Below are 23,796 nucleotides of genomic sequence, written 5' to 3'. Positions count from 1 at the left end.
TACCGTAATTCCTTTCTTAGTTTTACTTGTTCTTACTCTCCTCCTGTCTATATCGTCTTTTTAACTTCTTCCTTTGATCCGTAAGATCAATTTTTGTCTATGTGACAAAGACAACCTCAAGTTCTTTATTGACTGTTGTGTGGCAAAAGATTCCAAGCTTCAAATTTTGATTTTAAAATTTTATCTCAAATTTCGTATCATATATTTTATATTAGATTTTAATCAAAATGTCTGGGCTTCAATCCTCCCGTCGAAATTTATAACCAGAAAAATTCTAAAATACGCAATTCGCATGTGATACTGTTCAAAATTTTGACTAATATTTTTGAATATTAAGATCAAGACATTCCTCGGTATTAATTTGTAGTATCCAAATCAAGATGTGACATCAACAAGCATTGGTGGTCAATTAGAATATTTATCTAGCCAATTAACCAATATAGCCAATTAGAATTATTATTGAAAATTAGAACCAATTTTTATTTAGCCAATATTGTCAATTACAATTATTGTAGCCAATTAGAACCTATTTTCCCTTAAAAAATGTAGGTTTATATCTTAGAAAATTGATAGATTTAGAAAATATAAATGTTTTTGCTTTTATAACTTTAATAAATCAAATAATATTAACATTTTGATTACTAAATATCAGTATATGTATATTAAACTGACAATACACATTCATTTGTATTTTTTTCAGTACGAACAGAAATTACAATAAATAACAATATATAAATGTTTTTACTTTTTACAATAAAAATTAATATAATAAAAAATATAAATAAAAATATACAATAATAAAAATATAAATGTTTTTACTTTCATAGCTTTAATAAATCAAATAATATTAACATTTTGATTACTAAATATCAATATATAAATATTAAACTGACAATTCACATTGATTTGTATTTTTTAGTAAAGTGAAAATTCTATTCTGGCCTTGGGAAGGCATAGGGGTTTTGAGACCAACTTATGTTAATTTCTGCTCGTTTTGAGTTTGACTTGGTTATTTATTGTAATTTCTGTTCGTTTTGGGTTTCATTTATTTATCGCTGCTGATTTGTGGTCGTTTCACGATGGGTAGATTATTTGATTTTATTTTTGCTCATTTTTTGTTTAATTGATTTATTTACCTTTCTTTTAAAGAATTATTTTGTGGAAAAAGTTTTTTTTTAATTAATTTCTGTTCGTTTTGTATTGACATAGTCTTTTCAGAGAAAAAGAAAATAAAACTTTAAATCTTTTCGTTTTTTTAAAGATATATAGTTTGGCCTGCTATTTGTATGCTGGAAGAAAAATTATCAGCAATTTTTCACAACATTTACCCTCTTAAAAATCTGGACACAAATAGAAATGTTTATAGTTTCATACCTCGTCTATTTGACCTGAAATGGAAAACTTGATACCATTCGCAAAAAAATCTGTTTACTTTCTTTGATAGCTTAGATACAGTTACACTATTTTGATTTGGTTAAATATTAAGAGCAGAAGCAGCCCCAAAAGTTTGAACATAAAACCCTCAGTCGTTCTTGGGATACTGCTGAGATGTCTTATTGGGAATTAGCATTAACATAGTGCATTCTGATTTATCTTATGGCAACATTTAGCTTTTAAACATAAATTCAAATGAGAAGGTGGGCGTGGGAGGGGGATTAGTTTTCCTCCAATCACTTTCGACTATTAAAAAGGGCATCAGCCCTTTCTATTTTCAATCGAATAAGCCCTTTTCAAAGTTCCTACGACAACACCTTTGATACAAAGTGCCCTGGTCTAAACAACAACAACAACAACAAAATAATGCATTTTACCAACATGGATCTTTACTAGAAAAATTTCAAGCCTTCCAATTCCTTTTGACTATTAAAAAGGGCACTAAGCCTTTGGATTTCCAATCGAATGAGCCCTTTTTGATTTTCTTCGACAACACTTCCTATAAAAACCTTGTACTCGTCCGGGGTAAAAAACACAACCGTCACACCTTTGAAGGTGGTTCTCTTCCTGTCAGACCAAATCTAAAGAATTTTTAACTATGTTAAAATAATGACTGTATCAAAATTTTGAGTTGATGTGTCTGAGAAATCGGTGGGCGTGAGAGGGGCGTTAGTCTTTCTCCAATCACTTTCGACTATTAAAAAAGGCACTAGCCCTTTCAATTTCCATTCAAATGAGCCCTTTTGAAGTTTCTACGACAACGCTTCCAATAAAAACCTTATATGCCCCCAGGGCAGAACTTACAACCCTCGCCCTGAGGGCTGGGTGAAGGGGCTGTCATCCTCACAGACCTAATTTCCAGAAATTTCAACTATGTTGAACAAAATGGCTATCTCTAAACTTTGATTGAATGTGTTTGGGGAAATGGAGGGTGTAAGAGGGGGGTCAATTTCAATTTCCAATCAAATGAGCCCCTTTTGAAATTTCTACAACAACTTTCTATATAAACCTTATATGGCCCCAGGGCATAACTTACAACCCTTGCACTGAAAGCTATGATGAGGTTATCATCCTAAAAGACCTAATTTCCAAAACTTTCGAATACGTTGAACAAAATGGATATCTCAAAATTTTGATTGCATATGTTTGGGAAAATGGTGGGCGTGAGAGGGGGATTAGTTGCCCTTCAATCACTTTCTACTATTAAAAGGGCAATAGCCCTTTCAATTTTCAATTGAATGAGCCCTTTTGGATGTTTTTACAACATCGCTTTCAATAAAAACCTTATGCCCTGCTCCCAGGGCATAACTTAAAACCCTCGCCCTGAGGGTTGTGGGGGGGGGGGGGTGGATGGGTTGTCATCCTTAAAAACCTAATTTCCAAAACTTTCAACTACGTTTAATAAAATGGCTATCTAAAAATTATTGATTGGATGTGTTTGGGGAAAAGGTGGGCGTGAGAGGGGGGTTCGTTGCCCTCAAATTACTTTCGACTATTCAAAAGGGCACTAGCCCTTTGAATTTCCAATCGAATGAGCCCTTTTTCAAGTTTCTACGCCAAACATTTCACTAAAAACCTTGTATGCCCCCAGGGCATAACTTATAACCTTTGCCCTGAAGACTGTGGGGGGGGGGGGAGTGTCCTGCTCAAAGGTATAATTTCCTGAACTTTAAAATGCGCTGAACAAAACGGCTATCGAAAAATTTTGATTGGATGTGTTTGGGGAAATGGTGAGGGTGGAAGGGGTGTTATTTGCCTTCCAATTACTTTCGACTATTAAAAAGGGCACAAGCCATTTCAATTTCTAATCGAATGAGCCCTTTTTGAAGTTTCTACGACAACGATATGTTTGGGGAAATGGTGGGCGTGGAAGGGGTGTTAGTTGCCTTCCAATCACTTTCGATTATTAAAAAAGGCACTAGCCATTTCAATTTTCAATCGAACGAGCCCTTTCTGAAGTTTCTACGACGACGCGTTCAGTAAAAACCTTATATGTTCCCAGGGCATAACTTGCAACCCTTGCCCTGAGGGCTCTGGGGGAGTGTCCTCCTCAAAAACATAATTTCTATCTGGAAATCCACAACACTGAACAAAATGGCTATCTGAAAATTTTGATTGGATTTGTTTGAGGAAAAGGTGGGCAAGAGAGGGGGGCTAGTTGCCCTCAAATCACTTTCGACTATTTAAAAGGGCACTAAACCTTTGAATTTCCAATCGAATGAGCCCTTTTTCAAGTTTCTACGACAAACATTTCAATAAAAACCTTATATGCCCCCAGGGTATAACTTATAACCTTTGCCCTGAAGACTGTGGGGGGAGTGTCCTGCTCAAAGGTATATTTTCCTGAACTTTAAACTGCGTGGAACAAAATGGCTATTTCAAAATTTTGATTGGATGTGTTTGGGGAAATGGTGGGCGTGGAAGGGGTGTTAGTTGCCTTCCAGTTACTTTCGACTATTAAAAAGGACACAAGCCATTTCAATTTCTAATCGAATGAGCCCTTTTTGAAGTTTCTATGACAACGCTTTCTGTAAAAACCTTATATGCCCCCAGGGCATAATTTACAATCCTGACGGGCATAACTTATGTCCTGAGGGCTGTGGGAGGGTTATCATCCTCAAAGACCTAATTTTCAGAACTTTCAACTACGTTGAACAAAATGGCTATCTCAAAATTTTGATTGGATCTGGTTGGGGAAAAGGTGGGCGTGAGAGGGGGATTAGTTACCGTCCAATCACTTCCGTCTGTCAAAAAGGGCACTGGCCCTTTGTGTTTTCAATTGCATAAACCTTTCTTGAAGTTTCTACGACAATACCTTCTATAGTAATCTCATGTACTCCCAAGGAATAGCTTACAACCCTTGTCTCGAGGGTTGTTGGGGAGTGTCCTCCTCAAAAACATATTTTCTATCGGGAAATCAACTACACTTAACCAAATAGATACCTCCATATTTTGATTGGGTGTGTTTGGGGGAATGGTGGGCGCGGGGGGGGGTCTAGTTGCCCTCCAATCACTTTCGACTATTAAAAAGGGCACTAGTCCTTTGAATTTCCAATCGAATGAGCCTTTTTTGAAGTTTCTACGACAACGCCTTCTATAAAACCTTATATGCCCCTAGGGCATAACTTAAAACCCTTGCCCCGAGGGTTGTGGGGGAGTTTCCTCCTCAAAAAGATATTTTCTATATTGAAATCAACTACGCTGAATAAAATGGCTATTTCAAAATTTTTATTGGTATTGTTTGGGGAAATGATGGGCGTGTGGGGGCTAGTTGCCCTCAATCACTTTTGACTATTAAATAATGCACAAGCCCTTTGAATTTCCAATCGAATGAGCATTTTTTGAATTTTCTACGACAACACCTTCTACAAAAACATTATATACCCCCAGGGCATAACTTAAAACCCTTGCCCCGAGGGTTGTTGGGAGTGTCCTCCTCAAAAAGATATTTTATATCTGGAAACCAACTACGCTGAAAAAAATGGCTATTTCAAAATATTTATTGGATGTATTTGGGGAAATGATGGGCGTGGGGGGGGGGGGGGGCTGTGAACCCACCGAACCCTGTCGACAATTAAAAATGGTCCACGCCACACCAATTTCCAAACGAATGAGCCCTTTTAGAAGTTTATACGACAACTCTTTCGATACGAAGTGCCCGGGTATGGAGAAAAAACAAAAAAAAACACATACTGCCTACATCGTTCTTTACTTAGGCAGCGCTAGCGCGCTGCCTATGATATTTAAGTAATTATGTTGCTAAGCTATAACAATTGTTTCTTCCCAATCCACGTGTGTGCATATTTAAGCATAAAAACAGAATTATAAAAACGGAACAGACCAGCAACTGGTAATTCTTTTTTTCAAAATCCTTTTAAATGTTTTCACTTTTCTAACTTTAAGAAATCAAAAATCAAGTAAGATTTTAAGGAATAAATATCAGCATATGTATATTAAACTGATAATGCAGATTTTTTTTTCAGTAAATTCATTTGAATTTTTTCAGTAAAGTACAAATTATATTCTGGCTTTTGGAAAGCTTGGGGTTTAGAACCCTACTCATATTAGTTTCTGCTCGTTTTGAGTTTGACTCTTATTTATTTTAATTTCTATTTGTTTTGGGTTTCATTTATTTATTGATACTGATTTGTGGTAGTTGTATTCTTGGTAGATTATTTGATTCTATTTTTGTTAGTTTTGGTTTAATGGAGTTCTTTACTTTTCTTAAAACTTATTTTGTTGAAAAAGTGTTTTTAATTAATGTCTCAAAAAGACCAGGTGTATTAAGGTAAAACCTTAAGAAAATGTTTAGGAGGTTGTCAAACAAAATTAAAATACTCTATATGTAGAATGATTGTCAAAAGGACGCAACACAAATATCTAAGGAATGGCTTATGGTGTTAAGTTGAAATTTTTGGTCATGTTGAAAAGGGACTGGAGGGCAACCATCCCCCTCCCACTCTTGCCGTTTTGATGCCCCCCTTAACACTAATATTAATTGTGAAAGACCCTTTTATTCAAAATAGTCAAAATATCTAAAGAATGTGCCTTAAGGGATGCTATGCAACTGCAGCCTCCGGGGTAAGGAATGTATGTTATGCAATTTATCCATTTTTTACATGCAGAATTAATCATTGACAAAGGGGGGAATATTTGATCCTGGGTGTGTCTGAAAAGGTTAAGGGTATTGTGGTAAAATTCGAGGAATTTTGAAGGGTATGTTGAGCTAAATCAAAAGACTATATGTATCCAAATTATCGAAAAGGTGTTTATCTACAACATTATCTATAGCATTTTAGGATCTGGTAAGGGTCTTTAGACTTCCATGGCCACTGCTACTGCGACTGGAATTGCGACTGCGAGTGCTCGTGAATGTGACTGCAGCTGCTTGTGACTGCAAATACTTAGAGAGCATGTACACACATATGTTGCAAATCTGCAACATATTAGGAACAGCTAAGGCTGTTAACTTGAAGTTTCAAGGCCACTACTACTACTACTACTATTGCAAATGCGACTCGTTGTGACTGTGATTACTTCAAACTGCGGCAACTTGCGATTGTGACTGCGACTGCCTGCAACTGTGACTACATCTACTCGTGACCACTTTCAGGGTATGCTGAGAGGGATGTTAAACAAAATCAAAACTCATTATTTACATGCTGATTGTCAAAAGAGCACATCAGCAATATCTCAGGAACGGCTAAGGGCATTGAACAGTGCTCCGGGCATGTTGAACAGTGCTTGGTGAGGAAGCAATGCCCTTGTCTTTTTTAAACCCTTCTGGAAATGTCATCCCTCCCACAGCCCCCGGTGAAAAGGTCGTAAATTATGCAATATGCCCATTGTTTACATACAGGATTTATCATGGGGAGAGAGGGGGAATGTTTAATCCTGAGTGTGTCAAAAAAGGCTAAGAGTATTAAGGTAAAACTCAGGGAATTCTGAGGGGGATGTTGAACTCAATCAAAAGACACTATGTTCATCTAGGTTATCAAAAGAGTATTTTACAAGCCAAGAAGATTGTAGGAAATTTCAGGAAGTGTTGAATTAAATCAAAAGACGTCATATCCATTCTGGTAACTAAATCAAAAGACACCATATGAATTAGGGTTGTCAAAATGGCTGGTCTGAAATATCTTGGGAACAAGTAATGGCATTAAGTTCAAACTTTTAGAGCTGAGGGAGATGTAAAACATAATCAAAATACAACTATGTCCATACAGGTTGTCAAAACTGCATATGTGCTACATATGATGACCGATTGGCTATTGGTTTTTAGTTGAAACTTTCAGGAGATTTAGAACTTAATTAGAAGATACTATGTACACTCAACTTGTTAAAATAATGTATGCAATATTTTAGGAGCTGTTAAAGATATTAAATTGACACTTTCAGACAATGTTGAGGGGGATGTTGAACTCAATTAAAAGGTACTACGTGCATTTGTTTTGTTTCAAGAGCGTATCTGCAGGGTCCCAGGAACGGTTAATGTCATTTAGTTCAAAGTTGTGGAAAATATTGAGGGGGATGTTGAAATAAATAAAAAACAAACTAATTCGAACTAATAAATTAGAATTGGAAGTTTTAATTCTTACGCCGGAGACGTGAAAAACTAGAGACATATTTTTTTATATTAACCAATAACAAAACTTGGTCAATAAAAAACGGACAGAAATGAATTTAAAAAAAAAACTGCGCGAAAAAGAAGTGTTTCATAGAAAAGTAAAGTGCCATATTAAACTTAAGATCAGCGTAGATAAATTCCTATAATAGTTCAAACTCAAAAAGACCAGAAATTATTATTAAAGATTCAGTGAAACTCAAAACGAACAGAATTTAAAATAAACGATCATAGTAAACATAGAGATAACAGGTTTTTAATATAGATGAATAAATAAATCTTAAAGCGAGTAAAAATTAAACTTACTATTTGAGTCAAACTTAAAACGAACACAAATTACTACAAATAGAAGTTTGGCTGTTGGCCCTTCCCCCTCTTCTAACCGTAAAAGAACAGAGCCTATTTCGTCATTTTCACTCTCGACTTCGTTAAAAATGCATCAGAAGTCCATCTAAAGAAACAGCCTTTTTAATCTTTTTTTTTTTTGCAAAAATTCTAAAACGTGTGGCAATACTGCGCAAAAATCAGTAATTTTGGCACTTTTTGGCGAATCTTTATGTGATGCCAACTCAAAAAAAAATTCAATTTTATTCGAGGACATTTAACTGATTCTGGACTCGAAAATGACACAAGTAGTAGACTAGTTCTTGCTTCCCAGAAAATGAAATCTGATAGCCTGTCCCAGAAGATCTAATGATTACGAGAATCTTACCCCCTCGCTATGGAGGTCAGTTTAGATATATACCCCAAAAGATACAACTCGGAAACTTATCTACTTTTTGCCAAGTGTGGTTACTATTTAACGACAAATTTTATGATGGAAGTCATATCTTTTCCCTCTCCTCTTTGAGATTAGATCATATATGGCCCACAAAAACTATAATAAAGGCACTTGCTCTTATTATCTGGGGCTCAAACAACCATGTTTGAGTCACATCAAACATGGTCATGGATGGAGAGTGGGATGTCTCTAACTTTAACAGATTGGGATATAGTTGGAGCGTGCATAGCTGCGTCGGCCTCAAGTAGCTTAGTGCTGCAGTGAGTTGTTAGTAGTAGTCTTCCACCCCAGTATTTTTTAGTCGTTTCACCCCCAGTAAAAAGCTCGCACAGAACGAGGAAGCTCATAGTCTTAGCTAATAACCTCTTCTCTCACATTCGGTTAATTCATAATATGCTGTCAGATTTTGCTTAAGCACGAAAATTATACGTGATTATACTTGGGTTTTTAAAACTGGATCACTTGCTTCCAGTCCATTTTCTTCGGGATTTTTTTTTTTCTACTTTATGCTATCCAATGGGCTCATGTAACATCAGTTTAGCTTTTCTTTGACTGGGATCCATGAATGGAGCTAAATAGTGTCAAAATTTAGCACTTCTTTTCTGTTTTCTTTTCTTAATATAATCCATGAATGGGATCCATGAATGGAGCTAAACAGTGTCGAAATTTAGCACTTCTTGTCTGTTTTCTTTTCTTAATATAATCCATGAATGGAGCTAAATAGTGTCGAAATTTAGCACTTCTTGTCTGTTTTCTTTTCTTAATATAATCCGTGAATGGAGCTAAATAGTGTCGAAATTTAGCACTTCTTGTCTGTTTTCTTTTCTTAATATAATCCATGAATGGGATCCATGAATGGAGCTAAACAGTGGCGAAATTTAGCACTTCTTGTCTGTTTTCTTTTCTTAATATAACTACAATGTTTAAGTTTTGATTCTGTGTTGAAGAAAATCCGTTTATTTTCTTATTGGCATAACTTTTTTCAGGCGAACGAAATAATTTGGCAGCAATTGCTGCCTGTATGTGGGCCAAAGATGACGTGAGGTCGCGCGGTACAACTGATTCCATTTCAATAATTCCCTCCAAGTGGCAGCTGGTGGCAACCATTCTTGACCAGGAAGTGCACATGGAAGTTAGAAAAAAGTCGTGTGGTAATTTTGAGGTAGGTAAACAAGTCTAATTGATCTGTTAGGTTTGAGCCAGGTGAACAAACCAATCTTATAATGGGCCACAGTGTAAATATATTAACGGTAGCGAAAATTCTTATACTCTCCATTAAACTTTTTTTTAAACACATCAGTCTTGACGTATCTTCATGACTCTGCCTTCATGCACGCGCAATGACAAATGTTTAGCGCAATATGGCGGACATGTAGGAAACTATGGCTGTGACGCAGACGGATTTTCCCTTTCCTAGCGCTTTGATCGGTATAATTTCTGAAGAAACTTTTCGCTGCTGTTATATGTTTATGCTTATGCTTATGTTTATGCTTTTTAATGAGCTGAGAGCATAAAGGAAGTATTTGTATCGAATTTGAAACGCCACAATTTGAAGTGCCACAATTTTAGCACTATACTAGGGCACTGGTGTAGCATACGCGCTCGATTTGGCTTCGTCTCCTAGGTATCGTCGTCCAATTAAGCGTTTTTTTTTGGAAAATAAGATCGTTAGTCTGTCTCTTCTTTTATTGGTTGGATGTGTGGCCAGTATTTGTTCAATCATTGGGATCTAAGGGCTTTGTAGTACGATGTAGTTTTTATGCAATAAGCCAGGGATCTACATCAGGTGATTGTAGAGTATGTCTCAGCATCACAAGTGTAGCTTGTCTGACCAATTTTAGCTTCCACGGATGTGTAATAATAAAAGTCTATCAAGGCGAGTCTGAAGCTTATCGGGTGAAATAAAGTGGAAACAGGCACGTACGCAGGAATGGGTTTCGGGAAATCTTTCTGATTTCTGATTTGCCCTCACTCGGGAGAGGACAAATCTTTCAAAACCGTTATTCTGTGATGAAAATCAGAAAATATTGGGAGAATAAACAAATTTGAGATTTCGAGGGGGGCGGAGGCCCACCCCCCTGCGTACGTGTTTGAGTGAAAGGGCATTTGAGTTCACATTAGCCTTGGCTTTTAAGATAGATTCTCTAGTAGTTTTCCAAGTGATAATTTCGGTCGCTTGCAACACCGTCATTGATGCCCATGAAGACGACAGTGCCATGTTTGGTAATGACTATTTTAGGCTTATTTAAATTTTTGAAAGTGTTACTTTAAAGATGCTCAGAATATCTAAAATTAATCATCTTCACCATGGGAACCATGTGGGCTTAATATTAACGATGTCAATTTTCTCTATAATAGATTTCGATTACTTGTGCAGACTTTTAGCAATATTGAATACCTGAAATTCTGGGAAACTCCAACAGTCTATAGTTTCAGATTCCAAGTACTATAAAGTTGGATATAAGGTTGATTTTAAGGGAGTATCGGTTGCTCCTAAACCGGATATGAAATATATTGGCCTCCCAATCGGTGGCTCTCTTAAAGCAACTAGAAAGCTTCTCATCCCTTATTTCTAGTGCCGGACGCTCAGTGCCTATGGTACCATGGTATCTAATAAACTTTGGCTAATAGCTAAATTGTATAACTCATATGCGCTTCCAAATTTTTTGTACCTTGCACCTTTTTGGAGTACCTTTTCGGCAATGGAACTAAAGCAACTCCGGCGAATTTATTACTCGTATGCTAAATATCTTCTCGGTCTCCCCCTTTGGCCAAATAATTCTCGGGTCAATAGGAGATGCGGTATTATAGACCCTACTGCTGCCAAGGTCATATGCATTGAAGTTTACAGTAACGGAATCAATGGCCACCCATTGTGTTCACTTTTAAAACATTATATGTGTCGTATTTTTTTTTTTTTTTTTGTAATTATTGTAGATGGCAATTAACTCTCAATTGATCATACTTTTTTCATTAAAAAGAGAAAAATTAACAATAATAAGCAAATATTACTTCATCCAAGAACTACTTACTAAACTTATTAGATTTATATAATTTACTATATTATATTTACCTGTATTTATAAAACTTATAATATTTATAAAAACTATTATAAATTTTTACTACTTAATAAAATTATTTTATTTGTATATATTTATATAGTTTATTATATTATATTTATTTTATTTATAAAACTTATTATATTTAAAAAATTTACTATAATTATGTACTACCTAACAAACCTATTATTTGTATATATATTTTATATAATTTATTATATTATAATAATTTACTACTTAATAAACTGCTTAATAAACTTAATACAAGTTAGAATATTATTCCAAGTTATTGGAACTAAATAGCGGAAACTAAAGCCGGTATATGTGGTGTCTCCATGTCCAACCACCAAACTGTCATTAGATGAGGAAAGGGTACTAATAATAAATGGTATTATATGAGTAACTGGGGTATCATATCAATCAGTGAGTATCATGTCTGAAATGTATTAATGCGAAGGAACTGATAAAAGACTGAAGGACACGTTTTTCCTAACTTACTAAATTAACCTTTCCTTATCATATTAAACTTCCCATATTTCTTTTCCTTTGTCATTTTAATTTTCGAAATCTGTCTGTTTTTCTGTATGCTATTGCTATCTCGTTTGTTAAGGATTTCCCTTCATTTTGTATCAACACTTTGCATTAACTATTTACCATGTATTTAGTCTACCACTAATTATAGGTTATTGTTGATGGTGCAGCCATCAATGTAGAAGGAAACATATCTTTTGGAGAGCCTGTATTGGAGCTCAGAGTTGGGGAGTCTTCATATGTTGTTCAACTTATTTCAAAGAATCCAACTGGAACGTTACGCCTTCGGTGCGTATTTCACTCCTTTCCTTCTTCTTTTTTTCGTTATTCTTCTTTCTTCTTCTTTTATTTCACTTCCTTCCTTCTTCTTCTTTCCCTTCTTCTTCTTTTCCTTCTTCTTTCCCTCTTCTTCTTTTTATTTCACTTCTTTCCTTTTCTTCTTCTTCTTCTATTTCACAGCAGGCGGGCTTTTTAGTATTTACTATTTAGCCCTTCTTCTTTCTTCTTCTTTTTATTTCACTTCCTTCCTTCTTCTTCTTTTCCTTCTTCTTTCCTTCTTCTTCTTTTCCTTCTTCTTTCCCTCTTCTTCTTTTTATTTCACATCTTTCCTTTTCTTCTTTTCCTCCTTCTTTCCTTCTTCTTCTTTTTATTTCACTCATTTCCTTCTTTTTCCTTTTCCCTCCTTCTTCTTTTTCTTCTTTTTATTTCGCTTCTTTCCTTCCTGTTTCTTTTAGCTTCTGTTATTGGACCTATAAAACTTTCATTGGAAAGCAGTACAAAAATTAAATTTTTACTGGCATATTTTAAAAAGCCGTATACGCAAGAGTTCATTTTGAAGGGGGGGGGGGCTATTTCTAAAATAACAAAGTCCGACGACTTATAAATAGGAGCCCATTTTGAATTGTTTAAGTCAGTTGTACCAGGTACCTAGAGTAACTTAGCAAAACCGTTGAAGTAACAATATGCCACAATCACCATTTGTATAGCAAAGTTGCAACTTTCTCAAAGAGATTTGCTTCAAAAAATGGATTGATTTCGAAAATTCAAAACGTACCACGTCAAAAAAGTGTTAAAATGGCGCTTACAAGCCCCATTTTGACAATGATCGTTGGAGTTTTAGTGTCAAAGTACTTGATTGACTCCTAAAATTATTCACAGGCTCTAATTTTTTTTTGGGGGGGGGCCTTTTTTCAGGTTTTGGTCTTCGAGAGAGGGGTGGGGATGTATATATTTTTCATAAGCCATTTAGCGGTAACTAAGTTCACATTTTAACGTAAATTATTAAATATAAGAAATTCAGAGCTGAAATTCACAAACCCTTACTAAGCAGACTTAGAAAATTAAAAAAATTTTGGTATTTTTGACATTTAAAAAGCATTGAAGACCAGCAGCCCCTACCCCTCCGACACACATGTCATCTTTGCAGCTTTTTGGTTTCTTTTTCCATGGATCCTGTATACTTGTTAAATGTTCTTTGAATAATTCTTTCTTTCTAAAAAAAAAAAATAGTTGTCTGGTGAATTTCCTAAAACTATTTGAAAATCTTCGCCTGGTGCAAGCAAACAGACAGACAACGAAAAGTCCAGGACATTTTATCCAGCAGATAACTGGTGCGTCAAAATATAATCATTAATGATTTTTTTTTTCTGATTTTGCCTCTTGTTTGTTTTTGGACTTGCTCAAACTGCCGCATGAAAATGCCTCATAGATAAAAATAAGGTCAGTGTATTTAGGAGTAAAGTTTTAGTAGTTCTATAAGTACGCTAGGTTGGGGGGGGGGGGACGGAGCGATCCTAATTTAAAAAGTTGACGAAATATAAACCAAAAGGGGGACAAACGACTTGAAAATAAGACTAATATAAGAACTAGGGACTAAGACTGTCATAGTCAAATTCAAATTCATTTAATTCAAAAACAAGACATAGCTCTCGTGGGCAAAGCCCAAATATAATGTTTCTTAATCATAATTAGCAAAATAAAGTTGTCTGATAAAACTTTGTCTGGGTAAATAAACTAAAGGATAAAAACACTTGAGATTGAGAATAAAATTATCTGATAAAACTTCGTCAGGATAAAATAAACTAAACAATAAAAACACTAGAGATCATTGTAATATTTCACAAAGCTTTTACTGTAGTGCATGGTGTTACAGTGGACTGGGATTAGTTTTGGAACTTTTTCAGCCACATCCCTGGGGGGACGAGCTCTTATAGGGACAAAAGGTAGGGACAAAGGGGAGGAATGATCGGTAGATGGGATGTTGAAGGAGGGAGGAGCCAAATCTTTGGCATAATTTTTTTCGGCGGGAAGAAAGGGATTAAAGTTCAAATTCTTTGATGTAAAAGGAGTCAGGTAGAGGGGAACCACCATAAATGATTTGCAGTGATCTCTTCCGAACTCGTTCTATTTTATCAGTTTCATCCTGGGTAACGGAAAAGTGCCCAGCCGGACAAGCATATTCAACTAAGGGGCGGATGAAAGTGCAAATTATCAGTTTCAGGCTGTCCTTAAGAACTCGAAATTTTTTCAGTGTTTTTAGCATTTGGATTGCGCCGTTAGCTTTTTTTACAATTGTCTTTGTATTCTCCCGCCATGAGAGGTCAGAAGAAATCACCACACCAAGTAAAGATATTTTATGGCTTATTAGCTCGGAAGTTATAGGAAGTTCAAAAAAAGGTTGAGTATTCTGAAGAAAAGAAAATGTCGTGACCGAGCATTTGTCTTTATTCACGACCATGTTTAGTTCAGCCGCCTCTGAGGCAACTTGGTCGATGAAACCAGCAGCATTGCTTTTCGAATCCTTAGATACGATTTCCGTTAAGGACAAGTCGTCAACGTATTTCCATCTGTCCTCCTGCTCAGAAGCAATTTCATTTATCATGAGGAGGAAGCCCAGCTTCCTCCACAGGATCTCCACAACTGTGATCCACAAGGATCACAGTTCCTTGTGGAATTCCACAAAAAACTGGCAGAAAAGTGGAAAATTGGTCTTTATACTTCACAGTTTGCTCTCTATTTGTTAAGAAGCTCTTGATGATTTTAATAAGAAAGCTGGCTATATTTTTTTCCGCCATTTTTTCTAAAAGGATTTTGTGATCAACAAGCTCAAATGCTTTTCTGAAATCAAATACAATTAAATTTGTCCATTTTCCAGGTTCATCCAGGTACTTTAAAATAAAATCAATTATATCAATCAATTAAATTAAAAAGGTAATTAACTGTCAAACTCTTAGGGATATTACCAAACTGCTTTTAATCAATTACTTTAAAAAGATATTTTTTCAGCCATGCGGCAACAAGGCTTTCGTATATTCTGCTAAAAACTGACGTAACTGTGATCGACCGGACACCAGAGAAATTATTAGCTGCTCCTTTCTTTGGAATGGGGGTAATAAACCCTTTCTTCCATTTCTTTGGAAAATATCCTGTTTTGGCTATATTATTGAAAATTATCTGAAGGGGAAATAATAATTCTTTAGCAAATGCTTTAATGAGAGCAACTGGAATGTCAAAAGGGACAACGGAAGTTCTTTTTAACGAAGAGAGTTTACGGATTATAATTGCCGATGAAATATCAGCAATTAAATTATCATCTGAAGGAGTAGTTAAATTTACTGGAGGTTCCTAGGGTGGAAGAGGGGGGTAAGACTGCACAATTGAAGCAAAATGGGCATTTTAAATCATTCGCAGCTTTCTCTAGAGGCTCCTCCTTCATGAAGTCAACTGGTTGAGAACTTTTGCCAGTCAGACTTTTTACTTTTCTGAAAAACTGCGACGGCTTGGACTCCAAAAGATGGTAAACTTCATTTTCATAGTAATTTGCTTGTGCCTTTTTGATTTTCCATTTTATTTGGTTTGCCAACTGTTTTGCTTGGTTCACTTGACCTTTTCGTATTAGGTACAATTTATGTTTTATCAGTCGCTTTACTTTTGAATTTACGTATGGTTTATCACTAGAACAGAATTTAGTCTTACGTTCGGGAAAGCACTCGAGAAATTTTGAATTTACCTTATTATGGAATTCTTCTACTTGGGAATCCAAGTCTTAAGCTGAAGAGACCGCGACCCAGTTTCCTAGTCGCTAGAAAACGTCTTAGTTTTTGTCCAATAAGTCAGCTTTCTTCATATAACAGGATGATAGATATACTGGATGATAGATGGATAGACTTATTAACAAATGAAATGACATCATTTTTATACAATCCTAAAAATGGCTTATCCCAGATTTGCCTCTCAATTACTCGGACTATCTGTCTGGGCTTTTTCTGCTATTAGCCATGTTTTGATACCTCCTGTCCTCATTGATTTAATCACATTTTGGATGAATCAAGCGCAATTCCAACCTATCACCATGGATATCAACGTCAAGATTTGCTATGCAAACTGAACGCGTTGTCTCGGACTTGAAGGGCTCATCCCAGATTTAGGTTCAATTGGATCAATCCATCAAAAATCTTAAAAACTGAAAGGTAGCTTGTACCTTTTTTTCATTTTATGCGTGCGTGTAATTAGTTTCTCTAACAGACAATGTTATGCAATTATTTTGAAGTTCAGAAAGGAAATTAATAAATCCTCTCAATCGCTATTTTTCTGGCCAGTAAATCCAAAAACATTCTGCGAAAATTTTTAAGCGAAGACTCTTTCAGCATATAGGAAATCTAAACCATTTGGAGCTGAACTTTCAGTGAAATATGCTTACTTGTTTAGTCCGTTTTTGACTGTAGGGGGTATATTTTTACCCCCTATATGGGATAACAGGGGTGAGTACGGGACGAGGGGTGAGGTACATTGTTCCATAAGTTTTCGACGATCACTTTTTGGATCACTTTTTATTGTGAAATGAGTTTATTTGTTTATGTTATCAGGGCCGGACAAGGAGCGATTGGAACGATTGGGCCCAATCGGGCCCCATGTTTAAAATGGCCCCTGGTGGCCTACAAAATGAACAATTTTTTTTCGACATTGTGAAATACTTTTAACAATTGATAGCAAGAATCAGAACGAGTCCAAAATGAAAGTGAAGAAGAAAGAAATATTACGTTAGAATAACAACGTCATCGCAGTCTTCGACGCCAACAAACTGAGGCGCAAAACCCACAAAAAACCGTAAACTACGCAAGTGTTAATTAAAAGTGGGACCTTTCAACGTTGTACGTATTCACTGTGGAGTCCTCCATTTTCCCGCAGTAAAAGTAGCCAACAAAGGTGGTTTATTTGAGGGCAGCTGCTTGCTTGGTCGAATTGCACTGCTACCTCCATAATTTCCAAATGAATTGGTTTGGCCTTTTATAGGGCATCAGTTGGTCTCTAAAAAGTTCCACAAACAAATGCGAAACTTAAACTCATGTTTTGCTTTAGTTTCATTCAACCTGAGTGATGATTTAACCATAAATTGTCATAATGTTTTTAACTTCAAAGTAGATGGACAAATTTATCCCAAAATCAATTTAGTATCCCAAAATCACATCCATCACAAACCCCTGAATGTGATTTTGAACCAAATTCATATGGCAAAATGTACTTTTTATGCCCCGATGGAGCTGCTAAAGAGCACCTTGTACATGCTTTAGATCAGGGGACATCTCGTAACCCAATGGATCTCTTGGAAAAAATATTGCGAGACACAAACAACAATGCCAAAGGCTGCATGAAATGGCGAGAAGTGGAGGATGATTTAAATCAACCTGTTGCTTCACTGGGACAATAGCCTCGGATAGAAGACACATGACAAAAACAATCAATATTTAAAATCCTAGCTGTTGGTCTCCCGGCAATATATATATATATATATATATATATATATATATATATATATATATATATATATATATATATATATATATATATATATATATATATATATATATATATATATATATATATATATATATATATATATATATATATATATATATATATATATATTATATATATATCTATATATATATATATAAGTAATTATACCTCTTCGCCAAGTAACTACCTCTTAAACATAATATATATATATATGTATACATTGCCCCGCGAAATAAATTCCAATCGGACCCCGCACCTTGTCGATCCGGCCCTGTATGTTATCAGATATCATAGTTATATACTGTTAATTATAGGCTGTAACTCCAGCAAGTTATAGGCTATTATTCCAACAATTCTATTTCTCTCGGTTTCCAGCCTTAAATGCGGAATAAAGACGTTTTTAATTAAGCAGATGTTATTTTATATATTGTAATTTTTATTATATTTACCAACATGGTACAAAAACTGGAAGATTATTTCTCGTTTTGGACTTGTCGATCCGCTAGTGCTGCTTGACAACATCGCTAAGGATCTGGGGGCTAATTCTCCGAAAAAGATGTCCACCAGTGGTCCTCTCAGATATTTTTCCCCCGATTTGTAATTCAGTTTTCATTGCTATGTTATTTATGTTACATTTTCTTTTTGTATTTCCTTGTTGGTTATGTGGCTTTGTTCTTTATTTCACATTTATTTTTGTACTACTGTGGGTTATAGATAAACTTATTCGCTTACTTATAGTTATATGGTATCATTTTGTAGCTTTAAAGAAAAGTTACAATAATTCTTTCGTTAATTCCTGATTTAGCTAAATTCAAAATAGATTCCAAATCGCAAAAAAAAAAAAAAAATTGGGATTTTGTTCAGATACATCTTTGTTATCTGTTTTAACAGAATACGAATACATTTACCGTGTATGGCATAAAAGCTTTGAATTAAATATGTCTGGTATTGTTACTATATCATGTTATTGGACAATTAATCATCATTTGCTGGGATACTCTTAGACACAATCTAAAAGAGTTCCAAATTCAGATTTTGAAAACTTGATATGTTTTTCTTTGTATATTTTTGATAGCCCTTTTTAGGCAGCTGGGGGTTTTTTGATTTCACAATAGGGTTTTACTTATACAAAATCTTAAACAAAGATTGTATTCTAATCAAATACTACAGTAAACGGGAGTTTTCACTTACTTTAAATGTAAGGTTAATGTTTTATTGCGTCGAAAGCTAATTTCAGACTGGAATATGCCAAAAGTTTTTATTTTTTTTAAGCGATTGTAGACCCGTTCACAAAAGGGCTTTACTAACACCAAGATTCTGCTCGTTCAAAACCTGAGATTAAGATTGTACCCCAATCAAACACTATGGTAAATGGGAGTTTGTATTGACATTAAACGAAAAACCACCGTCTGATAGGGTCGAAAGTTAATTTAAGACTAAAATACCCCAAGTGTTGTGAGGTATCTTTATTTTGTATCATGGCATTATAAAAATAATATAGTCAATACTGTTGCACTCTGATTCTTCCCATTATAGCCAAGATTTCTGTATCTTTAAAATAGTATCTTTATATGTATCTTTAATATAGTATCTGGATATGTAATATTCTTCATGCGTTTTATAATTCTTTGTGCTTCTTTTCTTTTAATTCGGATTTTTCGCAATGTAGGGAGCGTGCCAAAAGCTGAACACTTCGTTATTGAACTTGATGTCAATTTTTAAGAATTATATTAATTAAGAACATATTAATTATTTTACAGATTTGAAGGCACACCCTTCAATGTCAAAGTGGTAACTAGCAAGGTCCACGATCTCCTCAAATTGATGCCAGAGAAACCCAAGTTGGATACAAGTAAAGTGGTGTTATCTCCCATGCCCGGAATGGTAAAATCTGTCAATTGCACAGTCGGGGAAACAGTCGTTGAGGGCCAGGAACTCCTGGTTATTGGTAAGACCTTTTGTTTGATAAAATTTGTTTACTGTTTATTTCTCAACTGAGGCTGAGGAGTAAAGTACAACTCACTGGTAATTAACTTCGATAAGTATTAGAAGAGTAGGAACTCGAAGTATAATATCGCAAATATCATCATTATCATCATCATCATCATGTTGCAAGTAACACCATCTCTTCGATTACTCTATTCTAATAAAAAAGCCTACTTTGCACTTCCTGTTTTGGGACAAGTCACGTAGTAATTTAAGACCTTTGCCTTTGTGCTTATAGGCCTTCTGTGTCACGTAGTGACTGATATATTCCTAATATACACCCCTGGAAAATTCCCTCATGGCTTTATTTTCGCGGGGGGGAGGGGGGAATCATTTGGACTCCCGTCTATAATTTATTGTTACTATGGTTCTAGCCTGATGCTCCCCGGAAAATTCTGGCGATGCCAAGTGTTATCCAAGACTACCCCTGAATTAGTTTACGTTGACCTTTATCCTATTTCGTCTATTTAGCTAGACGAAATCTTGTAAAGAGGAGAAGTAGTTCTCCGTGGTTTGGGGATTTTCTCGGGGAAATAACCGGGGAAAGAGAAGAGAGGATTCTAATAGGATTTTCTGGGGGGAAAATGTCAGCGGGAAGGAATCAGCAACACAACTTTAATGGGCCTATGTTTTGGAGTTAATTAGAATTTTTGTTTTGGAGGAAGTTGTGACATGACCCAAATTTACTTCAGTAAACTTCTAAGAAGTCTCAGTGTGTTTTTTTTTTCTTTCTTTCTTTCTATCAGAACACCGTATTTCAAAAACATAAGTTGAATGCTGTTGTCTGTCAATACAAGCTAAAAAAAACTGAGCCTGGTTTCTAGTATGCTTATTCTAATAACCGAGCTTGGTCTAGTAATCCTACAGAGTTTTGATATAGTCACAATTTCTTCAAATTCGCATTAAAAAAATATTTTCACAAAATTCACATTCGAAAATATTTTTTTTATGTATCAGAACGGTAATGGATCAAACAGTTCGTGGTAACGAACTGTAAGGAAGGAGCGACCCGGCTCAATGGTAACCGAAACTCTAAAAAACGGAATTTTAACACCAATAGATATATCAAAAGAATCAGATTTTAATGCTGATTTCAAATGTACAAGTTTCATCAAGTTTAGTCTTACCCATCAAAAGTAACGCGCCTGAGAAAATTTGTCTGACTTTCGAAAAAAAGGGGAAAAACCCCCTAAAAGTTATAGAACCTTAATGAAAATGACACCATCAAATTCAGCTTATCAGAAAACCCTTCTGAAGAGGTTTCAAGCACCTATCTACAAAAATGTGGAATTTTGCATTTTTTGCCAGAAGAAAGATCACGTGTTTATTTGTTGTTTTTTTTCCCAGGGGTGATCGTATTGACCCAATGGTCCTAGAATATCGTGGGAGGGCTCATTGGAACGGAAGTTAAAAGTTCTAGTTCCCTTTTTAAGTGACCAAAAATAATGGAGGGCAACTAGGCCCCCTCCAAAGCTCATTTTTTTCCCAAAGTCACCCGATCAAAATTTTGAGATCGCCATTTTGTTCAGCATGGTCGAAAATATGATAACTTTGTCTTTTAGAATGACTTAATCTCCCGAAGTCCCAGGGGGGGGGGCTGAAAGTTATGAACTTACCCAATGTTAACATTTAGTATTGGTTATTGGGAAGTATACAGACGTTTTCAGGGGGATTTTTTCTGGTAGGTGGAGGGGGGGGTTGAGTCGGGGTTTATATGGGAGGATCTTTCTATGAAGGAAGTTTTCATAGGGGAAGGGGCATTGCTATGAAGGGGATGCCGGATTTCCCAGCAATATTAAAGAAAAAGATCAGAAATTAAGTAAAAAAAACAACAAGTTTTTCAACTGATTTCAACTGATTAACTGATTGTGATTAAGGGTCATTTTTAAAGAATTGGAAATAAATTCGAACTTTAGCTTAAAGAGCAAGGTATTGACTAGGGGGCGAACCCCCTAATATACGTATTAAAAATCTATGAATAAAGAGGCTCGTTACGTGAGTTAATTCGTAAGTTACGTATATTTATTACTAATAAAAATGTTCGTAAATAAAATTAAACAAGTTTCGAGAAAGCCATTTAACCAAATAAAAGTAAAATTAATATGCAAATTTTGTTTTAATTATTCATGTACGGTGAGCCAACATCAAAACCTGCATTAATTCAAAAACGTTCAAAAATTAAACAAAAAAAAAAGTTTTTTTTTAACTGAAAGTAAGGAACGACGTTAAAACTTAAAACGAACAGAAATTATTCCGTTTATGAAAGGGACTGTCCCCTCCTCAACGCCTCGCTCTTTACGCTAAAGTTTTTTATTATTTAAAAAAAATAGAGTTGTGAGAAAGTCATTTAAAATGTGCATTTGTTTAAATGCACATTTTAAAAATATTTCTTGAACTTTTTGCACAAAATATATATTTAAGAAGCACTTTTTATAGACCACACAGATGGTGGATCCACATTTAGAACACGTAACATTTGTAAAATATTAAACATCCCAATTATATGAATATCTTAAGAAATACCGTTATATTTAAGTAACCCTTATAGAGCACTTGGGGCATATATGGGGTATTTAATGCTCTACAAAGTTCTTTTATTATTATTAAGATTAAATTCTCATTTCAGAAGTTTTTGATCATTTTTGACGCAAAACGCAGACTTAAAATATATTTTTGATGTATCATTCCGGTTGCAGATCCAAATAAAATGTAAAGTCAATAGAGTTTCGAAACAGTCAAACATCAAAATTATAGATTTGTTGGAAAAACTGTGATATCTGAACGTCCACCCCCCCCCCCCCTTTTTTGGAGGATATGAGCACATTAAGTTTTGTGCATTTAGTTTTTGAAACTTTGTATAAATTTCGTGCGTTCAGATTTGTTTTCTACGGAGTTTTGATACCTTAAAAAAAAATGTGATACCTTTAAAACAATAAATTTGTTTTCTACGGAGTTTTTATACCTTTAAATTTGTTTTGATACCTTTAAAACAATAAATTTGTTTTCTACGGAGTTTTGATATCTTAAAAAAAAAATTGCAAATAAACGTTCTAAACATTTTTTCACACAAGAATTAAAAATTTTGATTTTTTTATATCAAATCAGTAACAGATCGTCGTAATGCTAGGAGGGCCCAGATCCCCTTCCCCCTGGGATATATGCATGCATTCGAAATTTTAATAGCATCTTTTCAAATTCTCATTTTGAAACTATTTTACACATGTTATGCTAGAAATACATTTTAAGAACTTTCTGTTATATATCAGTGGCTTGTTTAAATAGGGAACACGTCGCTTTTTCAAAATATCAAGCTTCTGGAATATTTAAAAACCATGATATTTAGGGGACCCCTTGGCCCCTCCTTCCACCCTCTCTTGGGGTATATGTATGCATTTGGTGTCCAACATAATTTTGATAGCTTAACAATCTATTTAATTGATTTCTTTGGTTTTGCAGAGGCAATGAAGATGCAGAACAAACTTGTGGCTGGATCCGCAGGTAAAGTAAAAGCTGTTCACTGTAAGCCAGGACAAGCAGTTGATGACGAAGCCCTTCTTGTTGAACTCGAATGAACTTATAGCAATGGTTAACTTGTATGTTTTTCAGGGTAATGTAATGTATTTGTGATAAATGTTCAACTTTGGTAAATAAATCGTTGCTAGTGTGCCAAAAGGCTGTATCTGGCATTTTCAGACTCCTAAGAACATTGCTCCAAACCATTTACGAAGCTGTTTTCAAAGGGAGGATAAATTCTAATTCCTTTTCTTTTTGATTCTAAATACATTCTAAGACCACATTGGCTATACGTGACGTATGAAAACAAGAGAGGAAAGGAAATAATAAATGAACAACAAAACAAAAAGGTGAGAAAACGAGGATTTTGTAGTCAGTGGTAAAATATGAAGACGAAGAAGCAGCAAATATTTCGATTTTTTATTCAGTTTCCATTCTGCTCTCGTCAGATTCACTTCGGAAGGTTAAATTTTTTTTTTTTTTTTTTTTTTATTATGTTTTTTGTTTTTTTTTTTTTTTGTCACTTGGCGGAGGTCCTTGTCGAAAAATTTGCTTGTTCTTCCTCTTCATAT

At 35.0% G+C, this 23,796-nt stretch overlaps 1 protein-coding gene across 1 annotated transcript in view; it reads left to right on the top strand.

Moving 5' to 3' along the window:
- Nucleotides 1-23,556, top strand: part of LOC148941690 (propionyl-CoA carboxylase alpha chain, mitochondrial-like) — a 144,975-nt gene extending 121,419 nt beyond the window's left edge. The window contains exons 10-13 of the mRNA XM_089104589.1: nucleotides 9,326-9,501; nucleotides 12,081-12,217; nucleotides 19,486-19,673; nucleotides 23,168-23,556. Coding sequence (XP_088960715.1) covers nucleotides 9,326-9,501; nucleotides 12,081-12,217; nucleotides 19,486-19,673; nucleotides 23,168-23,283 — 617 coding nt within the window. The 3' untranslated portion in view covers nucleotides 23,284-23,556. The remainder of the gene's footprint in view (nucleotides 1-9,325; nucleotides 9,502-12,080; nucleotides 12,218-19,485; nucleotides 19,674-23,167) is intronic.
- Nucleotides 23,557-23,796: the final 240 nt, after the last annotated feature.

Source organism: Artemia sp. Qi Xiang Cuo, chromosome 18 (genome assembly GCF_049724085.1).
Source record: "Artemia sp. Qi Xiang Cuo chromosome 18, ASM4972408v1, whole genome shotgun sequence".
NCBI lineage: Eukaryota > Metazoa > Arthropoda > Branchiopoda > Anostraca > Artemiidae > Artemia > Artemia sp. Qi Xiang Cuo.
This window is presented reverse-complemented; position numbering and strand designations above follow the sequence as displayed.